We start from the raw sequence: 12830 nt of genomic DNA, 5'->3' as shown, positions 1-12830 counted from the left end.
TTGTCTTTCACTGCTGGGTGTTTAGTGCCTGGTGGAGGTGTGGTAAGTTCTCAAAATGAATTCACATGGCCTCTGGATCAGAATATACTATTACTGCTACTATTAGCACTGAAAATATTTACTGAGGTTCCCGTATGTGTCAGGCTCTGTGCAAGCATCCTACTTGCATTCTTTCCATCTAATCCTCCCAGCAATGCTTTTGTAAATACTGTTTATGGATGACAAAACAGAAGCTCAGAAAGGCTGCAGCTGACTTGCCTATGCTAACACCGTTAGTGACTCTTAGAACCTGGATTTGAACCTGAGTCTGGGGTCTGGCCTGTGAGCCTATCCTCCACACACAGCTTCTGACAGTGCCCTTGTTAAGCCTGCCCTTCTGTGCACATAGGCTTACTGTCCAGAGAGGAAGGATGCCGTTCCACTTGAAGGAAGCTTGCATTCTCTCAGCATGCATGTTTCTCCTAGGAAACAGCCTTCTGAGTCTCACAACACCCTGGGGGATAGGTAGAGATCTGAATCCCCACTTGTTGGGACTGCACCTCATTGTTCTGGAGCAAGCTCTTCCTCCTCTTTTTCTCTCCCCATCCCCACCTCTCACCCAGTTCCATCTCCATTTATGTCACCTGATCTCCCAGGCCTGTCCCCTCCCCACAGTGACAAAAGGCCACTTTGTATGGCCCAGGGAGTCATTTCAAGGGTGGGACCATGTAATGTGTGAGATTTATGTAGGTGAAGAGCGGGAGACGTACTGGGATCTGGTTCCTCCTGATCAGTTCTTGCCTATGGCTTCTCCCAGCACCTTAAAGTGGAGCCTGTGAATGACTCCAGTGTCTGGAGCCCTGATGGGCTTGGCCTGAGTCAGAGCTTCCTCACCCCGTCAGCAGGTCATGTCATGCTGCTAGCCACACCTGCAGACCCTGTACTGTCCTCAGAGTCAGGTGGCCTTCCCACCACCCACTCAACCTGGAATACGGTGCTCTGGAAGTCAGGTGGCATCCCCGAAACAGTATCCTCCCCCATATACTCTCTGCTCCCCACCTTGCTGTGGTCCAGGTTGTAAGCACAGGCCTGTGCTTTGAGCCTCACACCAAAGTTTGATTTGTTTCCCCTCTAACACTCCAGATCCATGCCCTCCCCCAGTCCCCTGCCCCAGTCCCATGCCCCATTCTGAAGCCCCACCCAGCTGGTGTGGAGTTTGTTTTTTCTGCCTTGCTCCTCTGGCCCAGCTCCTCAAGGCTAGGGTTGCTTTTCAATGCCCCAGGCCCTAGGCTGGTCTTCCTGCCTGTGGATGATGCTTCAATATTAGTCACCAGCCTGGTTAGCTTCCCTAACTTGGCTTTCAGTCCCACCTCCCTCCTGTTCTCTTCCTACCCCTGTTGCAAGGTGAGAGGGCTCTTTCAGCAGAGCCTGCCTGACTCACACTACCCTGGCTCTCAGGGCTAGCCCTTCTGCCTGTCACCATGTGTCTTCAATCATTTGGGCACCACTTCCTTGCTTCCAAAGGCTTGTTCATTTGGCATCATTAATTTCACAGGGAATTAAACTCCAGGGCTGTCCCTTTCACATGCTTACACTTTGGCTTTCTCAACTGATTTTTCAAATTAGAGGCTGCATCTCCTCCCCCAATTCCCTCACCAAACAGCAAATGGTTGAATTGAATTCTGATTTGCCGGAGAGGAAAAGGCAATCTGGGATAAGGACTGTGTCCTGATCCCCAAGTTCCTGGCCTTCATCCTTCTGCTCACACTGCTGGTGGGGTGGGGATCTGGGTGTACATTGACAGGCTCAGGTAGGATGGTTCTGCAGACCTTTGTAAGGCAGCTTGGGAGGCAATGGCAGAACACACCTAAAGGAAATATCAAAGACACAGTTGACCCAAATTGGTCTGGGTGGGACTGGTGGTGAATGATGAAAGTCACTTAACCAATGTTGGTGGCAACTCCCCCTCTTTCCAGGCCAGAGGGACGCTGGCTGTTGCACGGGGACAACAATGTATTGCTAATTGCCTGCAAAGAGCAGAAAAACGGTGGCCAGAAAGGGGACAGGACAAAATGTGAAGTGTATTCGTAGGGGATCCTGTTGATCGATCTAATCTTATTTTTGAGCAATGCCAATTCCTTTCAGACAAGAAGCAGCAGCACATAACTAGTTAATGGGGTCATCTGAGGTCTTATTTGCTGAGCAGAAAAAATGAGTATGGAAAAAGAAGATATTCTTTATTACCTTAGCTAGAAATGCACATTGCTTTATTTGTGGTTTGGGGAGGTGTTTGAAATGAAAGGTCAATAGATATCACATAAGAAAGTTCTGCTTATCTTGACCACTTGTTATTATTCATTCTTTTTTTTTTGACGGAGTCTCACTCTGTCACCAGGCTGGAGTGCAGTGGCACGATCTCGGCTCACTGCAAAACCTCCGCCTCCTGGGTTCAAGCGATTCTCCTGCCTCAGTCCTCCCAAGTAGCTGGGACTACAGGCGCGCACCACCACACCCAGCTAATTTTTATATTTTCAGTAGACATGGGGTTTCACCATGTTGGCCAGGGTGGTCTCGATCTCTTGACCTTGTGATCCACCCAGCCCGGCCTCCCAAAGTGCTGGGATTATAGGCGTGAGTCACCACGCCTGGCCCTATTATTAATTCTTAATTGTGTACATGCGGATTATTCAGCTGTAAGCAATCTACAAACACTTTTTAAAAATCCCAGCACAGTTGGGTCTAATGGAAAAAGGAAAGGAACAGGAATGGGATGACTGCCCAGAAGATTGCATGGGGCTGGACATGTGGAAAATGATGAATACAGGTTATTATTGTTATATGTGGTCACTAAATGTATAAATACTTTTAGACAAGTTATTTGAACTCTCTCATATATAAAAATGGTTTACCTACATTCTGGGGATATAGCAATAATAAACAAAGATAATACAGAGATTTAAAAATGCTTTGAAAAATTAAATGTAGAAACTGTAAGACATCGTCATCTCCCTTATTGCTCTAATCTTCTCAACTGCATCATCATTAGCTGGTGCTTATTGCTGGAATGCAAAATGGTTTTATTACACTGAAGCAGGTATAATAAAGTCAGAAATATCCAACACGGGGGTGAGGCTGGAGAATCTAATCCACACTAATGTCAAATATGAAAAAAATGCTGGCTTTTCTCCAGTTTTGATTTCTAAAATCACAGCTCGATTTCCACCACTATGGACAACTGCCTGTAGGTGATGTCCAGCCCCGTCTCCTTCATGAACCTGGCCTAGTGCTAGTGCAGAAAGCACTTCCACACTGGCCTCAGTAAGCAGCAGTTTCCCAGGCTTACCTGTAGGTTGTATCAACACTCAGGTTGGCTGCAGCTAACTCCGATGGAGGTATCCATGCAGGTAACGTGCTCCCAGCAACCCATTTTGTCCACTCAAATAAGCCGGGCTCTACACGGATCTTCAAGTGATTTTCTTGTTGTAAACCTTAGGGGTAAAATACAGTGAAGATGAAGGAAGTGCCTCTATATTCTCAGGCCAAATTGTTATAAAAATTCTGATAAATCAGTTATTCTCTTTCCTACTGGCTGCTATACATCGGTAAACAGAAGTGGAAGCATGTGGATTTGGACAAGGTTTTTAATTTTTGTGCATTACTAACACATGAGTTTAATACTCCTGCCATACTCCCAGGATGTATGCTGGCTTTAAGTCATATCTGACTTAAGGAAACAAGCCACAAGTCATTGTCCATATAATTTATTCAAGGCTGGGTTCGGTAGCTCACACCTGTAATCCCAACACTTTGGGAGGCTGAGAAGGGCGGATCACTTGAGGTCAGGAGTTGAGACCAGGCTGGCCAACATGGTGAAACCCCATCTCTACCCAAAACACAAAAATTAGCAGGGTGTGGTGGCATGTACTTGTGGTCCCAGCACTCAGGAGGCTGAGGCAGGAGAATCACTTGAACCCTGGAGGCGAAAGTTGTAGTGAGCCAAGATTGTGCCACTGCACTCCAGGCTTGGTGACACAGTGAGATTCTATCTCAAAAAAAGAAAATTTATTCAATTCTGTGACTACCATAATTCCTCTTTCTTTTTTCTGTTTTTTTTTTTTGGTTTTTTTTTTTGTTTTTGATAGGGAGTCTCGCCCTGTCACCCAGGCTGGAGTGCGGTGGCCCAATCTTGGCTCACTGCAATCTCTGCCTCCTGGGTTCAAGTGATTCTCTGGCCTCAGCCTCCCGAGTAGCTGGGATTACAGGCACCTGTCACCATGCCCAGCTCTTTCTTTCTTTTTTTTTTTTTGTATTTTTAGTAGAGACAGGGTTTCACTGTGTGAGCTAGGATGGTCTCGATCTCCTCACCTCGTGAACTGCCCACCTTGGTGGCTGAGGCGCCTGGCCCCCATAATTTCTCTTTCTAAAGCAAATTCCATGATGGTGTTACCAAGAAACTTCTGATAGTTTCTGAGTATCCAACATCGTGTTTGAATATCATATAAATTATTCATTTTCTCTATCAGAAAATCGAATGCTGAACATTTACTAGCAGCAGTGCAGAAGCCCTCTGTTTTACTGTAGTGTAGCTGGCTTCCTAGAAATGGTCCCTGCTTAGTTATCGTCATATTGCATGTAGTCCAGTTGTTCTGTGCAAATTTAATACATAAATGCCTTCTGGTAGTGAAAAGGTTTACTTAGGGTTAAAGGACAGAAGACTCAGATGTAGTGTCAAGTTCTTTGTTGGCTTATTTCTGGCTTATTCATTTCTTTGGTAGAAGTAAACAGTCTAATCCTGTTCCTTTTAGTTTTCCTTCCCATGAAATGAGAATGGAGATACCTGTAACTCATGCTTCCACAGATTTTAGGGTAAAAGTTGAGTATCTTGGTAGCAATGGTGCTTTTAAAGTCTTTCCAATTAAGTAAAGAAAAAATGATGATTAAGATTTGAGGCTCCTAGGAGCACCACAGGAGGCAAACAACAGATCAAAACAGGAAAGTTATTTGACTATTAAGTGTAAAGAAAGGATCACACTCTATAAGCTCTGAACATTTTGCAAGCCTATAATTCATCCAAGAGCGCTTTAAATTCTCAAAGAAAACATGATTAGTATATTTCCTTTTATTTCACTTAGGCTGCCAGAGTATGTTTTTGTGACTTGGGCAAAGATCGCCTTCTGAAAGAATCCTTGCTTCATTCCAAATTCGAAGTTTTCAACTGGCAAATGTCCCATGACTCTAAGATAATTTATGTGTGGGGCTGCCTAGAAACAGAGGGATGGACTACTTGTTTTGGTCAACCTGCAAGTCTTACCTTTCAAGATATTGTGAGCAGTCTGAACGCAGCGAAGGGACGGGGAGCAGTAGACGTGATCGATAATGGTACTGCTCTCTAATAAGGCTTCGCCTGCCAAGAAAACCACAGAAGAATCAGTCTGATGGATTTACTCAGTCTCACCTCGATTCGCAGCGTGAGAGGGGGCCAAGCAGTAAGCCCCTGTAAACCCTTCTTTCCTAACTGGGGCTCACATAGAGCCAGTAGTGTCAGCCTTCGTTAGTTTCTAACAAAACCCCTCATCGGTGTCCTGTGAGAGGAAGTGACAGAGCCCTTCTTGTCTTTTCTTTCCCTTCCCTCTGGTGCTAACAAGTGGTAAAGCCTTTAGCTAGGAGATACTAAGAAACAGGACAATACTTTGGCTTTGAGTTTGTGAAAGAGGATTTATTTTATGAATATTAGGTCTTGTTTTAATTTTATTCTGTGCTAACCAAAATCTCAACATGTCATATTCTTAGACACCAGAGATAAATCCCAACACCTCATACTTTAATGCTATCCTCATAAAATCCACTTCTTTAAAAAAATTTATTATCATTCTTAATTTAATTTTCAGAGATACGGTTTTGCTCTGTCACTCAGGCTGGAGTGCAGGGGTGCGATCATACCTCTCTGCAGCCTCAAACTCCAGGTCTCAAGCAATCCTCCCGCCTCAGCCTCTCAAAGTGCTAGATTGTAGGTGAGAGTCACCACGCCGGGCCTGGAAACCAGTTATTTTGTCTACTGGATTAAATCCGAGCACCTTAATACGGTGATCAAGGTCTTCCATGAACTTGCCTTTATCCATCTTGCCAGCCTCATCTCTGCCTTGCCTTGCAATTTATACTCTAGACACAAGGCACTTGGTTTCCCCTGTATTCCTGAGGCTGTTTCTCAAGCCTCAGACAGTTTATGTGGTCCCTCCCACTGAGAATGCCATTTCCTCACTCCTGCTCCTTCTTTGCCCAGCTAACTTCCACTTCAGCTCCCAGCTCACCTCTTCACCTCTTAGATGTCTTTTCGTGTTCCCGTAATATTCTGTGACCACGCATAGCTCTATGTATATCATATTGTATGATATTTATCCACACATAAGTTTGTTTCCCTGACTCACACTTGGGTTCCCCTAGTCCAATACCTTGCACAAAGTAAGTGAGCACTACATATCTGCTAAGTGACTGAACAGGAAAGTACTATCTCCCCGTGGCAGTAATGGAATGGGCTTGCAAAGCGCTGGGCATCTTCAAAGGATCAGTTGGCCTTTATAAATTCAGCAAGTCCAGGGTCCGTCTTCTTCACTCTTGTCCTCTTCCACAGCCATGCTGGCAGATGCTGCTGTCTTGAACTAGAGGCTGACCTGTCTGCTACATCCAACAGTTAGCACAGTAACCCAAGCCATTACTGGATCACAAGGTCCTCAATAAGGACCACACCTCATTCACTTTGGTCAACCAACCCAGGGCTGAGCACAGTGTCCTAAACTTAGTGGTTGTGTAGTAAGTTCCTTTTGAATTGAGGAAATTTATTACTTGTAGGAAAGTTATAGAAGCCCCCAGGAAGGGTCCCGCATATCCATGGTACCAGCGTTTTGAAGGAGGAGGCAAGAAATGCCTGGAGTACAGTCACTCCAGGATACTTACCCACTAGTCTCGCTTGCATGCATCCAAACACAGTGATGGGAGCATCTTTCTCATAATCTCTGAAACCACCACTCCGCTGAGGTAAACTATGAGGCATGTTCAGGTTGCTCCGGATGTAGCGGCCTGAAAAATAAAAAGGTTAGACAGAGGATACATACATTTCTTGTTTACTTGGGACTCCCTTACTGATCCTGACACTCTCCACCCCCATTCCTTCTTGGCCAAAGAGATCACATTGAGCTCTCTGGAGCTGATAGAAAATATCAAGGCTGATACCTTGTTTCATAAAGTGACTTGGAATTCACTCTTCCATTCTACTGACAAAAGTGACATGAGGTAGTTTCTCAGTGAAGGTAATAACCATGCACCCTAAGGCAGGTGAGATTCCCTGGTTAGGCAAGCCTCCGTATCTTCAAGCGCCACTCAAGTGAAAATGGAACCGAGCGAGCTAGGGAGGTTTAATGGCAGGAGCTCTGGCCATGGGATTAGGGCACGTTGCTGCTGCTGACTTTGCCATATGGCCTTGGGCAAGACATCTGTCTTCTTTGGTCCTGGTATCCAAGTTTATAGAACGGGGACAAGAACACTTACTTCTTCCCTAAAGCTCAAGACAATCAGGAGGGGCTTAAAGATAACAGACATTTTCTATAGTACACAAAATTATAAATGACTCCATCTGGATAACTGTAGCTTGACTGTGCCCCCTAGAGGCCACTATGGGTATGGCAGTGCTGAGCAGGCCCACCAACAACTCACCTTTGGCATCGAAGCACTGAGACAGCCAGTACTTCCCAAACACAACATCCATCCTCTCACCATGCCGACATACAAAGAGGCATCGCTTCTGGGGGCCGGGCTGGCTGTTGACCCTCAGCGGCTACAGAGAAAGAAAGGATATTAGTGAAGACTCACATGGCAAAGTGGACATGTCTTGGAGCCAGGTGCCAGGTGAGCTGAGCTCTACTACCAAAGTTCTGCCAAGGTATGACTAGGTGAGGACAGTAAGACTCATCCTACAGACCTCATAAGTTATTTTGAGGCTCAAATAAGATAAACTGCATGTCTTTATAAAATGAGAAGGGTTGTGAAAAGGGCATTATTGTTGCTACAGCTGCCCTTTGTAGGAGTAGCATTTGGCCATTACTAAAACATGCCGTACACTTTCAGTTACAGCTCAGAGGTAAAACTAGCCATTCATGTAGAGACAGCCATCTAGTGGGACACCTTCCCCCGCAAGAAGGGGCAATTCATCAACTTCTTCAGGGAGTGAGGGCTTCTGTGATCACAAATGTGTCTACCTTTTCTCTAAAGTGTGTGGCCAGACCACGTGGTCCCCATGGTCCACTACAGCAATGAGACCCTGTTTTCCTATTCTAATCACAATGTAGGCTCTGCTGTCTGACTATATATATGTTGGTGATCCCCAAAATGAGACAACTGCTACCTCTGGGTGATGACACAGGCAAATTGAGTCAAAGGCCTGTCCAAATGACTTTGGCTTCTATAACTGCTGCATGGAAGCTTACAGATGTTTCTACATTCCTTCTTTCTGATATAGTCAGCTTTTCCCGTTTCCTGAGTGCTGGCCAGCACTTCACATTTGCTTCTAGTTGCCCTGACAAGGCTAATATGTGGAATGGTGGCATGATCCTTCTCATCTCTTTTCCTGTTGTTCCTTAATTCAGATCCTGGGCTCCAGCCACAATGGTCTACTCTCTTGATCCTCAACATGCTTGAACTTTCAGCTTGCCTCTATTTGTACTGTTCAGCAACGACTCCCTGCCTCCTTCCATCTCCAACCTTTCTTGAAAAAGTTAACACATACTGAGCACTCATTATATGCCAGTTATTGTGCCAGCCTTATTTTATTATTTTCTTTAATCTTTGTAACAAACTACAAAACAGATACAATTATGGGCATTATTCCTACTTTAGAGAGAAAATTTCCTCCTATGTCTGTGGAACAACCTTCCTTATGAGCCTAGGTTCAAATGTTGGAAGTAACTGTCAGTACTGTTTATCTGACTCTTCCTAGCCTTGAATTTTTGTATATCTTTTATAATTTGGTGTATTTTCTTCCCAAGAGATCATGGAACCTTTGGAGATAGCAAGGGCAATGCCTAATTCTTAATAAATAGGTTCTTAGTGAATCCTGGTTAGAGTTGGGGGTGTGACCCTAACAATCGGCCTTACCTGCATGGGCTGGCAGATGATAGTAAGAGGAGTCGTCTCCCCGAGCCCCTGGTCCTCATACGGCCGCCTCTCCAATACTCCATCCCCAAATGTGAGCGAGTTGGACGATGATGTATTTAAGATTGAATAAGAACTGCAGAGGAAGATAAGGAAGGTGTTAACGTTCTGGCCAGCAGTCATCAGCACTTCCTCCTGGGCTCAACAGGAGTGTGGGAATTAACTCAGCGCCCTCTGTGGGTAGCGCAATGATGAGGGAAGCTGAGCAGGAGTGGTCCCATTCCTAAAGGAAGAATACCTTCTTTTATACTGAAGACTTGCAGTTAATAAATTAGAGGTAGGCCGGGCGTGGTGACTCACACCTGCACTTTGGGACGCTGAGGCAAGTGGATCACTTGAGGTCAGGAGTTCGAGACCAGCCTGGCCAACATGGCATAACCCCATCTCTACTAAAAATACAAAAAATCAGCTGGGCGTGGTCATGTGTGCCTGTAGTCCCAGCTACTCGGGAGGCTGAGGTATGAGAATTGCTTGAACCTGGGAGGTGGAGGTTGCAGTGAGCCAAGATCGCACCACTGCACTCCAGCCTGGGCGATAGGGTGAAACTCCACCTCAAAAAGAAATAAAAATAAAAATAAGTAAATACATAAATTAGAGGTAGATGGATTTCTGCACTGAGGACAGATATATTCATTCCTTTGGGCAGGGATGGGTCCTAGTGATTTTGTGCCATGCATGGTTCATGCCAAAGACAAGTTCAAGAATAACAACGTATCAATTATTTGTTTGCAGCTATTTTTCTGGTTCAAAAGCAATCTATGATCCCTGTTGCCTTTAATATTTCCCGTGGTAATTTCCATCTGAAGTGAAGAGTGATAGGGGGGTATTTTCACCATCTCTACCACTTAGCCAGTGGCTCCTAACAGTCAAGGAAACTTTGTGCCAAAGTCCCCTATTCTACCCTCTTCAGTCTCCAAACCCTATCTCCCCTCAATCACACCTCCAACAAGATGATTACAAATAGAATTATTTCAGAGAAGACCATTCTCACCAGATGTTTAGAGCTGTGAGCCAAGAACTCTCATTTCTGAGTGTAACACTATAGCTACAGAAGCCTAAAAAGAAGTCTTGCTGAAAGGAAGACAGTCAAAACCTGCCAAGCTTAAATTATTGTCAATAATAAGACTTCCACAAAGCTTCATCTAGTAAACATTGCAATTTAAATGTGGTTGTTAGGCAAATCCAGTGAACATCTTTGGAAATCACTGAGCAGAGTCCAGGGGAAACATTTACATTTTATAGATTTCTTGCTTCTTTACAATTTGGGTAGCTATCTATCCCAGTTTGCTCCAAATACTCCTGGCTTGCATCTGATGACCTAACAACCTGTCTGGGCTACCACCTGTTTTGGATTATTCACTTTTAACATTGTATTATCAGAATTTTATTTTAGAGATGGAGTGTCACTTTTGTCACCCAGGCTGAAGTGCAATGACACGATGTCAGCTCACTGCAACCTCCACCCCGCAGGTTCAAGCGATTTTCCTGCCTCAGCCCTTGGAATAGCTGGGATTACAGGCATGCGTCACCATGCCCAGCAATTTTTGTATTTTTAGTAGAGATGGGGTTTCACCATGTTGGCCAGGCTGGTCTCGAACTCCTGAACTCAGGTGATCTGACCACTTGGCCTCCCAAAGTCATCCTGAGATTACAGGCGTGAGCCACCGCACCTGGCCCAGAATTTTATTTTTGAAAATAACTTTTTATATTCACAAATATAATACAGCTAACTGGTTCTTGGTAAATTTTTGTTCCAAAAATTATGTGATTTTAACTATCTTAGCACGCTGTTCACTTTCAGAAGTGGCTGCTTTTTCACTAGAGGTGATAGACTCGTTCTATCTACTTACAAACGAAGGTCTCAGAAGTCTCATGCCCTGAAAAACTGATTTTGAATACTTGTGCATATCAGAATCACCAGGGGACTTTAAAAAAAAACACTCATGCTGGGGTTCTGCTCCTCATAGGCTGTGATTCGGTAGGTCAAGGGTGGGACCCAGGAAACCTGCATCAGTCCGTCTGAATATGTTGCCAAGTGAAACCTGTTATGGTAAAATTTAAGTAACTGTAGCCCAAGGAAATCTTGTGCCATTCACACGGTATAAGAGACCAGCTATTCTACGTTATTTTAAACTGAGACCCTTCCAAACATCACACAGTTCAAGAAAATCCAGTTTGGCTGGGCACGGTGGCTCACGTCTGTAATTCCAGCACTTTGGGAGGCCGAGGCAGTTGGATCACCTGGGGTCAGGAGTTCAAGACCAGCCTGGTCAACATGGTGAAACCCCGTCTCTATTAAAAATACAAAAATTATCTGGGCATGGTGGCACACACCTGAAGTCCCAGCTACTCAGGAGGCTGAGGCAGGAGAATCACTGGAACCTAGGAGGCAGAGGTTACGGTGAGCTGACATCACACCACTGCACTCCAGCCTGGGTGACAGAGTGAGACTCCATCTCAGAAAAAAAAAAAAAAAGAAAAAAAAAAAGAAAATCCAGTTTTATTGTCTGACTCATCAAAGCTTCAGGGTGCAAAACGTCTGGCTACCTAGAATCGTGCTGACATCTTGCGTGTACATGTCTGTTTCTTTACTCTATTGCAGCTATGAAAATACTGATAGGATGCCTTCTCTCCCTCCTTCGGCTCCCATGGCAAGACGAATGCCAGCCTCTTTCCCTTCTTAACTGTCATTATAATCAAAGGACCTGACTCACTCTGAGACAGTGTGGAGCTGCCAGTTCCAGTAACACAATAGTCAGATGCTTCTTGCTCAGCACAGTGGAGGGAGGAAGCCGGGTCTAATATCCAAAACATCTCAAGCATCAGGAGAGCTGGCTTCTCCCTGCAACACGCCAGGCCTGTGCTAAGCCCGAGCGGCCAGGCAGCTCACCCAGCTGCAGAGAACACAAGGAGGCTTCAACTTGCCTTACTTAGAACCAAGTAAGACACTCAAGTTAGTGTGGAGAGAAAATATTTCCTTAGGAGGGACTCAGAGAACTGAGAAGCACTTGGCAGGGAGTGTTGTTAAACTCATTGACCCCCAATCATGACTTGTTGCCTGGATCCCCTGGGCAACTCCCACCATGCCAGCCAGGCCATGCTTGCCACTCTCCTGGGGCTCTACCTCCTGATGTCTATCCTGGGTTAGGAGTGAGAGAAGATCTGTCTTACAGGGAAGCTGGGCTCTGCCTCCTTGAGTCATTTAACCTCTGGGGTTAAATAGGAAAGTGCAGTTCATCTACAGGATTGCTTTTATGGAAGACACATTTCCTTTGATGAGCACTCAGTGAGGACTGGCAAACACAAGATAGAAAAAAGTCATCATTATGCAAATGGTGATTTTATAGTCACCGCTATACACCAGACTCTGAACCATGTAAAGCTAAGCTCGGCATTGCAGTCTTCACAACAACCTTACGAGGTAAGTGCAATGATTAGTTCCGTTTTCTAGATGAGCAAACAGAGGCTCAGAGAGGTAATGCAACTTGGCCAAGGCACACAGCTGGTAAGTGGTAGAGTTATCGTTTAAATCCAAGACAACTGGAATCCAGTCTCAAATTCTTAATTACAATAAACTAATGCCTAACTTATTTCCCTGCTTTGAACAGAGTTGGCTGTGGAAGCTGTTAGTTTAATTTCAGACATTGTTC

At 44.9% G+C, this 12830-nt stretch overlaps 1 protein-coding gene across 2 annotated transcripts in view; it reads right to left on the bottom strand.

Moving 5' to 3' along the window:
• UBASH3B (ubiquitin associated and SH3 domain containing B) overlaps positions 1-12830 on the bottom strand; it is a 162539-nt gene that overhangs the window by 9403 nt on the left and 140306 nt on the right. For both annotated transcript variants that reach the window (XM_033207707.1, XM_033207706.1), the window contains exons 7-11: positions 9124-9256; positions 7687-7807; positions 6931-7053; positions 5291-5383; positions 3323-3467 (exon numbers count right to left, since the gene is read on the bottom strand). In XM_033207707.1, the coding sequence (XP_033063598.1) occupies positions 3323-3467; positions 5291-5383; positions 6931-7053; positions 7687-7807; positions 9124-9256 (615 nt within the window). The remainder of the gene's footprint in view (positions 1-3322; positions 3468-5290; positions 5384-6930; positions 7054-7686; positions 7808-9123; positions 9257-12830) is intronic.

Source organism: Trachypithecus francoisi, unplaced genomic scaffold, assembly GCF_009764315.1.
Source record: "Trachypithecus francoisi isolate TF-2019V2 unplaced genomic scaffold, Tfra_2.0 Lachesis_group8, whole genome shotgun sequence".
Taxonomy (NCBI): Eukaryota; Metazoa; Chordata; class Mammalia; order Primates; family Cercopithecidae; genus Trachypithecus; species Trachypithecus francoisi.
This window is presented reverse-complemented; position numbering and strand designations above follow the sequence as displayed.